The sequence below is a fragment of the Manduca sexta genome, chromosome 17, assembly GCF_014839805.1.
Source record: "Manduca sexta isolate Smith_Timp_Sample1 chromosome 17, JHU_Msex_v1.0, whole genome shotgun sequence".
In the NCBI taxonomy this organism is placed as follows: Eukaryota; Metazoa; Arthropoda; class Insecta; order Lepidoptera; family Sphingidae; genus Manduca; species Manduca sexta.
Window position 1 is genome coordinate 5,342,946 of NC_051131.1, and position 13,682 is coordinate 5,356,627.

General features: G+C 35.9%; 2 protein-coding genes across 5 annotated transcripts in view; one reads left to right on the forward strand and one right to left on the reverse strand.

Annotated features, from left to right (window-relative positions):
• The window catches only part of LOC115454076 (macrophage mannose receptor 1), a 24,678-nt gene continuing 10,996 nt past the window's right edge, over window positions 1-13,682 (forward strand). Inside the window, exons 1-6 of one of the 4 annotated variants that reach the window (XR_005112489.1) lie at window positions 1-212; window positions 288-545; window positions 988-1,182; window positions 2,660-2,911; window positions 3,167-3,414; window positions 4,956-5,123. Coding sequence is in view for 2 of the 4 variants with exons in the window: in XM_030182813.2 (XP_030038673.1) it covers window positions 158-212; window positions 288-545; window positions 988-1,182; window positions 2,660-2,911; window positions 3,167-3,336 (930 nt within the window). In the remaining 2 variants the exon portion in view is untranslated. Of the gene's footprint in view, window positions 213-287; window positions 546-987; window positions 1,183-2,659; window positions 2,912-3,166; window positions 3,650-4,955; window positions 5,124-13,682 lie in introns of those variants that run through there. The other 3 variants (XM_030182813.2, XM_030182823.2, XR_003939625.2) reach the window with 3 other exon arrangements.
• Window positions 3,453-6,384, reverse strand: LOC115454043 (putative fatty acyl-CoA reductase CG5065). The gene is made up of 5 exons (XM_030182792.2): window positions 6,153-6,384; window positions 5,694-5,892; window positions 4,770-5,009; window positions 4,127-4,384; window positions 3,453-3,638 (listed from the first exon to the last, which is right to left on the reverse strand). Exons 1-5 carry the CDS (start codon window positions 6,367-6,369, stop codon window positions 3,479-3,481), a joined length of 1,074 nt encoding a protein of 357 aa, XP_030038652.2. The 5' UTR covers window positions 6,370-6,384; the 3' UTR covers window positions 3,453-3,478.

Below are 13,682 nucleotides of genomic sequence, written 5' to 3' on the forward strand. Positions count from 1 at the left end.
GCAGGATCAAGTATCAACAGTAGGTTGTTCATGCTGATAAAGTGTTTATTGTTTAAAGATAACATTGGGTTACATCATTCAACTAACAGCTTATTTCATTCATTTGCGAAGTCTGTTCGCAAACACACCCCATATAAAAATTGTTTTAAAGTACAAAATGTCAATCAACAGTTCATTAATTTTATTTTTACTACAATTTGTACTGGACACACGTAAGTTTAAAACGATAACTTCTAACTTAATTAAAATTTTCTAAATTGGTGATTTATTTTATTCGTGTTTTACAGATGGACAACCTCACAATAAACAGTTTCGTGATGATTACACCTTTATCAAAGAGACACAAAGTTTTTATAAATATTTCTCTAACACTAAAACGTGGCATGACGCGTTGACGACGTGCGCTAGAGAGGGCGCTACCCTATTCTATGCTGAGGACAAAGAAGAGTTCGAAGCAGTAGCGAAATTTTGGACGCAATTTGGAGATGTTATTTTCGTAGGCATATCGTCTTTTTTTTCAAAAGGGGTGTTCACATCATATGATAGTGAGTACATTAGGGACTTTTACAAGCTCATTCAGCTCTTGTCGCAAATATTGAATAATTAAATTTAATTTAATCGTAAGGTATGTTATCTTAAATTGTAGTATCTCAGAAAAGATCAGAAGGTTGGCGATTAATTGGTAGCATATTATGTTGACCTTTGGTTATATACATACAGCTATACAATTAAACACCGTGATAGACGGCAACCATTACGTTGAATTCGACCGAAGCTAAAAAACTGATCACACACGCAACAAAGAGTTTTGTATTATTTCTAGAGGTTATCTAATAATCTGCAAAAAAATCCGATAGACGTCTTTCATCATTCTAACGTATTATAATACTTATTCTCTCTCACCAAGTGAGCTTTCAGCCAAACAATACATTACATATTCAGTGTAATCAGTATGACTATAAGTATTTTCTATATTTCATATTCCAGACAAACCATTAACGGATATTTACAATAACTGGTTTCCTGGAAAACCAGATGATAAAAATGGGGAAGGGAACTGTGTTATCATGAGTAAACGTGGACAAATGGAGGCCTTGAGTTGCACACAGAGATGGCCTTTCATTTGCAAGAAGACATCAACAAACGTTGTTTGGCACCACGACTGTGAAACACCCTACGATGGTATGTACTTGCTTTTTTATACAACTTCAGAAGCATGCCGTTCTTCTGATGGTAGGTAGTATGACCGCCCATAAATAGTAGCAACATCATCAAGAACCTTCACTACGCTCATCACCCTGAGACAGTAATTATTCTAAATACAATATCCTTCAAATAGGAATACAACAGTACAAGCACACTTCTGTGTCGCGGCAAAAATACACAAATAGCGAAGCCTCGCATATGAAAGGCCTATCACCAGTAAATCAACTAAATCATTTACAAATAGAATTGAATTTAATTTTATTTTATCCGTGGTGTTTTATAGCTAGCTTATCTAGTCGTAAACGTCCCTATCCTTGAGGTTAAAACGCCTCCTTAGATCATGATTTTGTCATACGCATTGTTATGGAGGGAAGTGGACAATAAATATATCCAACTCCTCATTATGTTTCTATTTGATTAATTTCGTTGCGGGATAATGACATATTCGTTTTTCCCTGAGACTCGCCGAGTTTCACTGCGCGGTGTCATAAAATGCTTGCCACTGCTGATCCTGGCTTACAGTTAAAAAAAAATAGAATTGCAGTGGTAGTTTTCATAACCTGGTTTTATGGATAAATATACCATATTACGAATAATTGTAAATCTATCTAGATGTAATTAATAATACAAAGATGTAAAATACAAGGTTATAACATACGTGAGGATCTCTGTTGCCATGTTATAAAGCAAAAAAATACCCGTTTTCTTGCGCTGGTTCTTTTTTATATTCCCTCGAATGTTTCTACACATAATGTGCATAATATTATGTGTTTTTTGGGGTATGATTTTTATAATCATTTTTAGTTTTTAGGTATATTGTTCAGACAAAATAGTTTTAGTAATACGACTTAGGTCTTACGCTATTGATAAACCTGCTACTGATAGTTAACAAGAGTTCCAAAGTCTTTGCGAAACATACCCGATTTGCTTCGAATTGGAATCTGTGTCTGAAAGGACACTCTCTTTCACAGTGTATGGCGGAAAATACACTTGGCAAATGAAAGTTCTCTAGTTGTTCTCTTGCCTACTCTTCCAAAGATTTTTTTTGCTTTTAAATACTTTGAATGACGAGACAAGCTTGCTGTTCGCCTGATGATAAGCTATACGAGCGCCCGTAAACAGTAGAAACACTATCCAACATCTTGAATTACAAGTTGAAGTTCGGTACTACACTGCGCTTGCCATCCTGAGACATGTCATGTTATTTTATTATGTCCAGTAGTTACACTGGCTTTCAAACCGGAAAACAACAATTATTACACACTGCTGCTTGGCGACATAAATAGACATTACGGTAGTACGTACCCAGGCCCACTCTCACAATGAGAGACCTACCACCAATATATAAGACGTAAGCCTACATGATTGTTTAAACATAAACCTTAAGCAAAGGACATTGATCTGTAACGTTACCATACGACATGCTTACACGTTCGTTTTTCCTGTATTTTAGGTTACGTATTAAACAAAGACCTTGGAAGATGTTACAAGTTCTTTTTGACTCCGATGAATTGGACAGAAGCGTTCGCAGTGTGTAACGCAGAAGAGTCTTACTTGGCGATCATTAACAGTAAGCAAGAGGCAAACTATCTTAAAAAATTAACAGAAGATGCGCCAAAAGACAAAGTAAGAGGTGACTATGCAGCCGGAGTTGTAATGCTGGGCTTCGGTAATCGATTTAAGCAGGGCTGGCTTTCTGTCAAAGGTAATTATTTAGCTGAACCTGAATCCTTATCCTTCCCCCACATTTCTTTCCCAACTATCCCTTCCCACTTTCCTCCAGAGCCCTACAGTCGCTAAGCTGGGGGAATCTAGAACCCCATTCGCTGTTTTCCCCCGGTGCTGACTGCGGGGTACCCAAAAAAAAAATTGATTGGTCTTGAAATTTTTACAGTAAGCTTATCTTCACCACTGGACTTCTAAAGGCTGAAGATGAAGATTATTATTAAATTGGTTTCAGGTGCCACTATAGAAGCCAGCGGTTATTCGCATTGGGGTTACGCTCAGCCCGACGTGGACAACAAGGACCTCTGCGGTGCCATGTTCTACAATGGGGAACTCACCTACAGCGACTGCTCGCCGCGCAGCTTCTTCATATGCGAAAAGGAATATACTTACACACGGCTTTGATCTAATGTTCGAAGACGAATTTTGGTCTGACGGATAAGAACAATACATTATTAATCCTCATCCTCGATTTATTTTACGGTTATTAGAATTATATTTATATACAACCAGTTATACATGTCAAATATTCAGGGTTGAGTGTGTACTAATCTTCCTTGAAGACAGCTTTGCCAACCAAAGGTAAATAGCGCACAAATGGTCCTCCGCAAGACAGCAACTGTCTTACTGGTTCGCACCACAACACAATCCAATATAACAGCACCAAATAGAAGAAGATTGACACCAGCCGATCCAGAATAAAGAGTCTGAAACGTTATTCAACAATATTTTTATGTACTTACAAGTAAACCTTAATACTAGTTCATATGCTAAGGAATGAAGTTCCCAACATATAACAAAATACTATTACAGTTCTTGGTAATAAAAATATTTTTTGCCAAAAAAAACTTAAATAGACTACAGAGTTAAGTAGAAATTTATACTTGACTATGCGATAAAGATGAAAGCGGCAATAAATAAGGTGCAAATATAATAAGTTATATTAAAATCAAAATATAAAATGACTAACGCCACTTTCAAATAATGCTGATAATTCGTGCCTATAACATTAATATGTTATAAGGTTATCCTAATGGATATCAAGATATAGCTATATATTTAGGATATGTGATTACTTACACCTGTGATTCTTCGCAGTTAATGGGATAATTTAAACCCAGTAGTTAATACAGGCTGTATTGACTAAACACGCTGGAACTTGTACTATATTGATCAACTTTTGGTTAATACTTACATGTTATTGTGTAATCTGGCTTTAGGAAGATTTTCAAGTTTCTCCTTCATGCAGTATATCTTCCCGCCGATCATACAGCTCTCTATGAACGGCTCGTCCGCTATGATTGTCAAGTCCATAGGGTAGAGCGCGCGATCCTCTGGATTCAATATATTCACAAGTGACTTAAAGTTGTCCGTGTCAAACCACCACTCACGAGTTGTGAAATACTGCAGCACTTCCAATCCGACTGATATTCTGTTTTGTATCCGCACCATGCTGGAAGCGATATATACGGAATGGTCTTTGTTAATTTTTACAAACATTGATAGACTTATTGATAAGTTTTAGTCGCATAAATAACTCCATCGATGATTCTTATTGATATAATAGATTAGGTTTAAAGGAACGAATTAAAACATAACTGTATTACATTACCAATAGATACGTTAATACGGTTCAAAAGATATGTATCATATCATAGTAGACATTTTTCGTGATTTCTGCTGCATGGGTTTATTCATACTCCATAATCTTATAAGTATTTAGGCAACAAAAACATAACACACATTTTTTGCACTGCGTATAAAATTTTGAATCCAAATAAATATAGCCGCTATTATGATGGAAATTCATATAGGTACATAGTTACTACTATACTCACAATCGTTTTTGTCGAAACAGGAACAGCAAGAAATCTATAAAATACGCTGGAACTATGTGATAGAAAAACACACATAGAGAGTGTATAAACTTATTATGTCTGATGTTCCCATCGGGATACCACAATGGACCCTCGAAAGGATACTTGCGCACCGTCGCTTTACCAATATCCAGGACTTCTTTCCAGGTCGTATTCCTGTCGTCTCCCGTGGTCAAGTTGAAAACGGGAATTTCTGGTGGTCTACAATTGAAAATATTACATTTAGCATAGTTTGTTACTTTGACTTTCGATTTACGTTTAAATGTTTGTCAGTGTTACTGTTTCTGTGTCAATAATGTATATTTATTTTCTTTATATGTAGTTTAACTGACCTTTACCTTTTACATATTAATAAAATTTTGACATTATAGCGGTAAGTTTTCCAAATAAATAACAACCAGTGGCCGTTCTGACGACCACAAATTATGGCAGCTTAAATCATAGAATGTAAAGTATCTGAATGTAAAGAGTAAATTGCCCTCCAGCCGCTAGTTATCGAATAATTAAGGTGATTAAATTAAGTATACGGTGGGAGCTGTCCTATTTCTAACAATTTTTTACTGGTAGCCTTACTAGCAGTTTTCCCAGCGAACAATTCGATAACTTCTTGTGCTAAACATGTCCTATAAGAAAACTTGTGCAATATTCTCAACCAATGATTGTAACTACGCTAACTGTTTAGTTAGTGATTTGGGGACCGCATTAGGAGTTATATATTTCTTTAACAGCATTTGTTCGTATCAAGCGAAAACAATTAGGGAATTTAAAACAAAAATCCAAAAATATTTACTTTATATTATAAGTGAAAAGTCATAAATCATGCACATTCCTCTTAGTAGAATAAAGATATTATTTTTGTTATAAACAAAGAAAAGCTTGACCCACCTCTCGGTTTGGTTTCCAATCCTGAACGCAATAACGATAATGGAGTTAATAGCTATGTCGATGGGAATCACTTCGGCATGGTAATGACCATAACAGTGCATGGTTCTGATGACGCCCTTGCCAGCGCCGACCATCACACCTATAGGCCCGTTGAGATTGTCCACCCAGCCTGGCATAGGCTCTTTGTATGATGGAGTCACTGTAATATAACAATTATTTGAACTTAATAATTTACAGAAAATCTATTTCTTTATCAGATGAGTCTGAAAAAAGTAGACATCAAAAACTTGAAATTTAGAAAAATAGATAACATAGATCACCACTAACAGTGTTGATATTCCTCATTTCTCATCTCACAAAAAAAACCATTTAAAGCACTATGCAGCTATAGGGGAAAAAAAAATACTTTTTATTTGCTCGAAAGTGTTTCATTGAGTAATTTCTTCTTTTAAGCCTTACCAATACTGGGACGTACTACAGCAGCTGGAAGACCTGGGTAGCTGTCCCGGACTAAGGCTTCAGCCAGCCGCTTAGAGTAGGTATACGAGTTGGGATGCTTCTGTAGTATTGAAGGAGCCAAGAGATTGAGTTGAGCTTCGGATAACCAGCTGGCAGCGCGCAACACCTCATGAGGATCTGCTGGTGGATCATAAACCTGTGTAGGTGTAGGATACATAAATTATGACAAAATGATTAATGCTATTAATAAAATTTTATAACACTAATGCAGATGAATTAGATTAATTTCAAGATGTAATTTAAAACTTGACATAGTTGCCCATGTAAATGTTTCGTGTTCCGTGATCACGTCTTCTATGATTCTTTTTTATGGAATATTTAATTAATAATGTTAACTTTTTTAATAAAAAATAAAATAAAATAAAATAAAAAATAAAAATGCTTTATTCATCACGTAGGCGAACATAGTTGCACTTATGATAAGTCAAGGTACATGAGAATATTCAATTATTACTTAATTAGATTAGCTTATATAAACAAAGACAATAAAATAAATGAAAAATATACTTAGTAAACAAAGAAGCCAGCTCGGGCTGGCAGGGAAGAAAAAAATAAAATTATGTATGTATGTATTTTTAAATAAGCAATAAGGGAGAAACGCGTCGCGATCCTCACCGGTGAGGACAATAAAAGCCCTAACCTAGCTAACCTACCAGCCTTTCACTAACTACCTAAGCGATGACTACCCGAAGAAGAAAGGCAGAAAGAAACTCCGGGCTTTATTTTTGTCATCAATTGTCTATTCATTTATAATATTGTTATTAAATATATATATTTTTTTTTAATAAGTCTTTTCTATACAAAGTCTGATTAATTATATAAGCTAATACACGCACATCACCGTAAAATTGCGGAGAAAATCCACATAAAAGTATTTAGCAATAACTAAAAACTAACGGAAAAAAACAATAATACTAAAAAATTATAAAAACTATGAAACAGTCAGTGTACAGCGTGCATACGCCTACATTTACAAACATAATATTTTCATTTCATATTTTGTCGCAGATCTTGGTCAATATAATTAAGATTATAAATTTTAAGGCTGGTGCAACAAAATGATCGGTCGGTCGTCTATTATACATTGATAATTCAAAGAGTCAATATAAAATAAAATATGTCACATAAATTTAAAACTGTTACCCAGTATAATGTCAAAATTGTAGAAAGGTACACATGAGACGTTTATGTAGTTAATTTATAATATTGGCGTTAACATAGGGTTGGACAGGGTGTGCAGGACTGTTTTTCCAAACCGTCTGATCATCGAGGTAATCCTTTACATTATAATACCCCTTTGACATTAATTCGCGCTTAACATGACACTTAAATTTGTAGCCGGGCAGATTGGTTATTTCAAGAGGGATTTTATTATAGAATTTGATACAATTCGCTAGATAAGATTTATTTGTTTTACAGAGCCGGAAATTTGGAACAACTAGTTTATTCTTATTTCTAGTGTTCAAACAGTGCAAGTCACTGTTTTTCATAAAAGTACCTAGGTTCTTACGGACATACATAATATTTTGAAAAATGTATTCAGCTGGCAAAGTCAGTATATTCACCTCCTTAAACAGTTCTCTAAGGGAATCGCGAGACCGAAGGTTATAAATTGCACGAATCGCTCTTTTCTGTAAAATAAAAATGGTCTGCAGATCTACTGCAGTACCCCACAGAAGAATGCAATAAGACATAATGCTGTGGAAGTAAGCGAAATATACTAACCTTGCCGTAGCCACATCAGTTAAATATCTGATCTTCCTAATAGCAAAGACTGCAGAACTCAATTTACTCGAAATTCTTTGAATGTGGGGTCCCCATTGTAATTTCCTATCGATAGAAACCCCAAGGAAGACTGTAGAGGGTACTAATTCTAGTTTATTCCCGTCTAAATCAATATCAGTTCCATTAATCTTGTTCAGTAACGAGAATCGAACACATTTAGTTTTTGCTGCATTTAATAGAAGATTATTGGCAGAAAACCAGTCAGAAATCAATTTAAATACTTTATTTGGCTCTACAAAATTTCCTTCCCTTCTATTTAGTTTAAATATTAGTGAAGTGTCGTCAGCGAATAATACAACTTCAGCCATTTTGTTAATAATGTACGGTAGATCATTAATATAAACTAAAAACAGAAATGGTCCCAAAATTGAACCCTGGGGGACCCCAATCCCAACTGTGGACCCTGCAGAGGAAACGTTGTTGATAAAAACTTTTGTTTCCGACCCGATAAATATGAAGATATTAGTTTAAGCCCCACTCCCCCTGATGCCGTAATAGTGGAGCTTTAAAATGAGGGTTCCATGATCAACGCAATCGAACGCCTTGGAAAGATCACAAAATACCCCTAAAGCATCCTGCGATCCCTCCCAGGCATCCAACACAGCTTTAACTAATGCACGTCCTGCATCTTGCGTGGACCTACCCTTTGTAAAACCGAATTGCCTGTCATGTAGAATCTCATTTTTATTAAAGAACACCAGCATTTGATTAAGCATTAACTTTTCGAATATTTTACTTAAAGCTGGTAAAATAGAAATAGGCCTATAATTGGAGGGGGGTGTTGGAGCAACCAGTTTTAAAAATTGGTACTACTTTACTTATCTTCATAAGATCAGGGAATATGCCGTCTCTTATGCAGCAATTAAAAATATCAGAAAGGATTGGGGCGATGCTAACTATCACTGACTGCAACGCTTTAACAGACAAACCCCAAAGATCTTCAGTACTCTTCATGTTTAAGCTCCTGAATACTTTTATAACATCATAATGAGTAACACATTCAAATTCGAAATTTGGAATTGATAAATCTAAATATTGTTTTAAGAATGACTCAGCTGCCTCTGGTGAGGATGGCAGACATTTTGTCGTCTCAAATGGTATGTTATTGAAAAACTTTTCGAAGTAATTAGCCACAGAATTATTGTCTGAAACTAGTTCGTCATTAATGTTTAATACAATCTTGTCATTACACTTAGTTTTGCCAGTTTCAGTATTAATTATTCTCCAAGTTGTTTTAATTTTATTATCCGATTTTTTTATATTTCTACTAATATAAGCAGCTTTGGCATACCTACATACACTTTTAAAAATTTTAGAGTATGTTCTTACATAATTAGTAATTAGGGATGACTAAGAGTGTTATAAACGTAAGAGTAGACAAATATAATGAGAAAGCTTCGAACTGCTAAGCCATCGGGAGTTACACGTGTTATTGTGAGTCAACTATAAAAGATAGACATATGCTCTCGTGGGATATTTTTTACATAATTTTAAGGAGAACATTTCCGTCATACATGATTTCTGCGTAGCTTTAACCATTAAGGTTGCACACGTGACGGAAGCTTAAAAAATGGAGTAACTTCTCCCGTTTTCCCAACATTTCCCTTCACTGCTCTGCTCCTATTAATTGTAGCGTGATGAAAAGTATACTATAACCAGCACAGGAGTATGACAAATAATTGTACCAAGTTTCGTTAAAATCCGTCGAGTAGTTTTTGTTTCTATAACGGTTATACAGACAGACAGACAGACAAAAATTTTACTAATTGCATTTTTGGCATCAGTATCGATCCCTAATCACCCCCTGATAGTTATTTTGGAAATATATTTCATGTACAGAATTGACCTCTCTACAGATTTATTATAAGTATAGAAGAAGATAGATGATGTCATGAGCAAACGATTCGTTAGATGGTATGGATATGATATGGATGGATACAAACAATAGCAATATCGCCCTTACTTTGATTTACACTAAGCAAGATTACACTGTCACCCTGACAACCGAATTCAATAAAATGAAGGCCATATTAAAAAACAATGGCGCGTGCGACTCACGGCTGCGTCTGTGTCCGACTTTGATAAATATTTGTATCAGACGAAGGAATTTGTCATAACTTGGCAATTACTACGACTTTTAATAATGTGCCTTACAAAGAGCATGACCGTTCATGGTTTGTCCACCTATTACATCTTGAGTAGTAGTCATGAGTCTCATAATCATGAATTCAAAATGGGTAATAAGTGGCATAAATGGATGATGACAAATAACGGCCCTATCTATCAAATCAAGAAGAATGAATATTGCGTTTGAGTATGTAGCCACTTAGCACCGTATTAATAGGTGCAACTGAGTTTCGCTCTGAAGTGCGATATCAGATGAGACTATCAAATTAAGGTCATTATGGTAAGCTAGTTCATATGTAAACGCGCATTTACACCAGCTCAAATCTTACGTCACAATATGTGACGGATTTCGACAACTGAGATTTACTCTGAAACTAGCTGTGCCCTCGGCTCCGTGAAACCAGTGTGTCACAAAGTTTTTCCCGCGTAAATCCCGAACAACGAGATTTTTTACTACCACACAACCTCTTCAATAGTAATCGTTATATTTCAGTCAGTTTAGATGTATTATTAACTTAAACCTTCTTCAAGAATTGAACATCTTTTAGTAAAAACCGTACAACAATCCGTTTAGTAGATTTTGAGAAAATCGATCACATACAGACAGACAACTTTTGGGGGCTTTGTTTTATAATATGCATAGATAGATAGATGACGGCTTAAGATTGGTTTACTAAACAGTTCAATACACAAAATTTCTACTTGAGATTTTACTCAAAGGTAAGATTGATTTATTAATATGATCCTTAGAATTATTTGTCAATCAAAAGTATCATACCGAAACTAATACCATCTTCATTACGCATTCACGCCTGATTTTAATGTTTTTGTTTTAAATTGTACCAATGTATTGAATTCTCACTCTTGGCCTTAAGGATCTTGGAGGTTACGAGCCCAAGGCGACGTTATATTATGACGGCGCAGAATACCGATACAACTCGCAAGCATTTTCAAATGTAGGTAATCTAATAATCTTTATATATTACTAGCTTCCGCCCGCAGCTTCGCCCGCGTGGATTTCGGACTTCAAAAATGGAGGAGGTGCTCAATTTGTCGGGATGTTTTTTTTAATGTATGGTGGTATGCAGGTGGTCCGATTGTCCGGTCAGGGTCTGATGATGGGATCCTGGTGAAATCGAAGGAAACATATAGCATGATTCAGTATTCACGCGTGATGGCTTATTATTAGCGTATTTCATGTATAGCTTTGGTGTTTCTATACCGATTTCTATGATTATTTTTTATGGAATATTTAATAATGTTAACTTTTTTAATTAGGGATGACTGAGAGCAGCCCCGGATCTTGAATTTTTTGAAGGCGGGGCAAAATCTGGATAATGCCGCCCCTAACCACCTATATTTTTACTTTTGTCATCATCATCATCACTTCGCGCTCCGCGGGAAATAATTTATGTGTGTTATATACTGGTCTAGCTTTTGCCCGCGGCTCCGTCCGCGTTATAAAGTTTTTCAGGCTAAAGTTTTCCGTTATAAAAGTCACGCTATATATTTTCCGGGAAGCCTGTGTTCTTCCCAGGGTCTCAAACTGTCTCCATACCAAATATTATCCTAATACGTTGGGTAGTTTTTGAGCTTAACACGTTCAGGCAGACAAATTCAGCGGGGGACTTTGTTTTATAATAATTTTTTGTATAACTTTTTAAGAGGAACCATCCCGTCATACATCATTGTTGCATAACTTTAACCGTTTACGCAGCGCACGCAACAGAAGCTCTCAAAAATAATATATTTTCCCCGTTTTTGCAACATGTTGAAACTGTTACTGCTCTGCTCCTATTGGTCATAGCGTGATGATATATAGCCTATAGCACTCCAGGAACAAAGGGCTATCCAACAAAAAGGTTTTTTCAGTTCGAACCGGCAGTTCCTGAGATTAGCCATTACTGGTCCACTCCTATTGGGTATAGCGTGATGATATATAACCTATAGCACTTCACGAATAAAGAGCTATCCAACACAAAAATATTTTTTCAGTTCGAACCGTTAGTTCCTGGAAATATCCTTTACTGCTCCGCTCCTATTGGGTATAGCGTGATGATATATAACTTATAGCACGCCACGAACAAAGGGCTATCCAACACAAAAATATTTTTTCAGTTCGAACCGGTAGTTCCTGAGATTAGCCATTTCTGCTCCGCTCCTATTGGGTGTAGCGTGATGATATATAGCCTATAGCACTCCACAAACAAAGGGCTATCCAACACAAAAATATTTTTTCAGTTCGAACCGGTAGTTCCTGAAATTAGCCATTTCTGCTCCGCTCCTATTGGGTGTAGCGTGATGCCCATATATAGCCTATAGCACTCCACAAACAAAGGGCTATCCAACACAAAAAGAATTTTTCAGTTTGAACCAGTAGTTCCTGAGATTAGAGCGTTCAAACAAACAAACAAACAAACTCTTCAGCTTTATATAATAGTATAGAGTATAGATGTCGCATTAGTCAAAGTTGCGTTAATGATGAAATGTGTATTCGTCTGCCAAGTTTGAATTTCACGCCCTCTAAATTCGCCGCCCGGGGCACGGGCCCTGGCTTGCCCCCCAGATCCGGGGCTGACTGAGAGTGTTATAAACGTAAGAGTAGACAAATATAATGAGAAAGCTTCGAACTGCTATGCTATCGGGAGCTACACGTGTTATTGTGAGTCAACCATAAAAGATAGACATATGCTGTCGTGGGATATTTTTTATATAATTTTAAGGCGAACATTTCCGTCATACATGATTTCTGTGTAGCTTTAACCATTAAGGTTGCACACGCGGCGGAAGCTTAAAAAATGGAGTAACTTCTCCCGTTTTCCCAACATTTCCCTTCACTACTCTGCTCCTATTAATTGTAGCGTGATGAAAAGTATACTATAACCAGCACAGGAGTATGACAAATAATTGTACCAAGTTTCGTTAAAATCCGTCGAGTAGTTTTTGTTTCTATAACGGTTATACAGACAGACAGACAGACAGACAGACAAAAATTTTACTAATTGCATTTTTGGCATCAGTATCGATCCCTAATCACCCCCTGGTAGTTATTTTGGAAATATATTTCATGTACAGAATTGACCTCTCTACAGATTTATTATAAGTATAGATATAGATTATACAGTCTCCTGCCGCGTCCGTCTGTTTGAACTGGATAAATTCAAAAATGACCGAACGAACTTCGATGAAATTTGCTACACAAGCTACTTTTATCCCGGAAAATAATAGCTGGACTTTTACCCCGGAAAAATTCTTTGACCCGGGTGAAGTCGTTAGCAAAACTTAATAAATCAGTGATCAATCCATCAACCCGTTTAAAATTCTTAAATGATTAAGATATTCGACAGTATACATCGTACAATATGCTTATTGACTTAGTATTGTAGACGTTTTCCTGTTTCTTATAACGTTGCACGGATGGAACAAAACCGGATTTTTACATAACCTTACTATTTATTTAGTAATATTTTTAAAACCTTATCGGCGGACGACCTTAAAGACTTAATCTTTTCATAATTCAATTAAAAAGTGTATGCTTCGACCTTAGAAACAGATAAA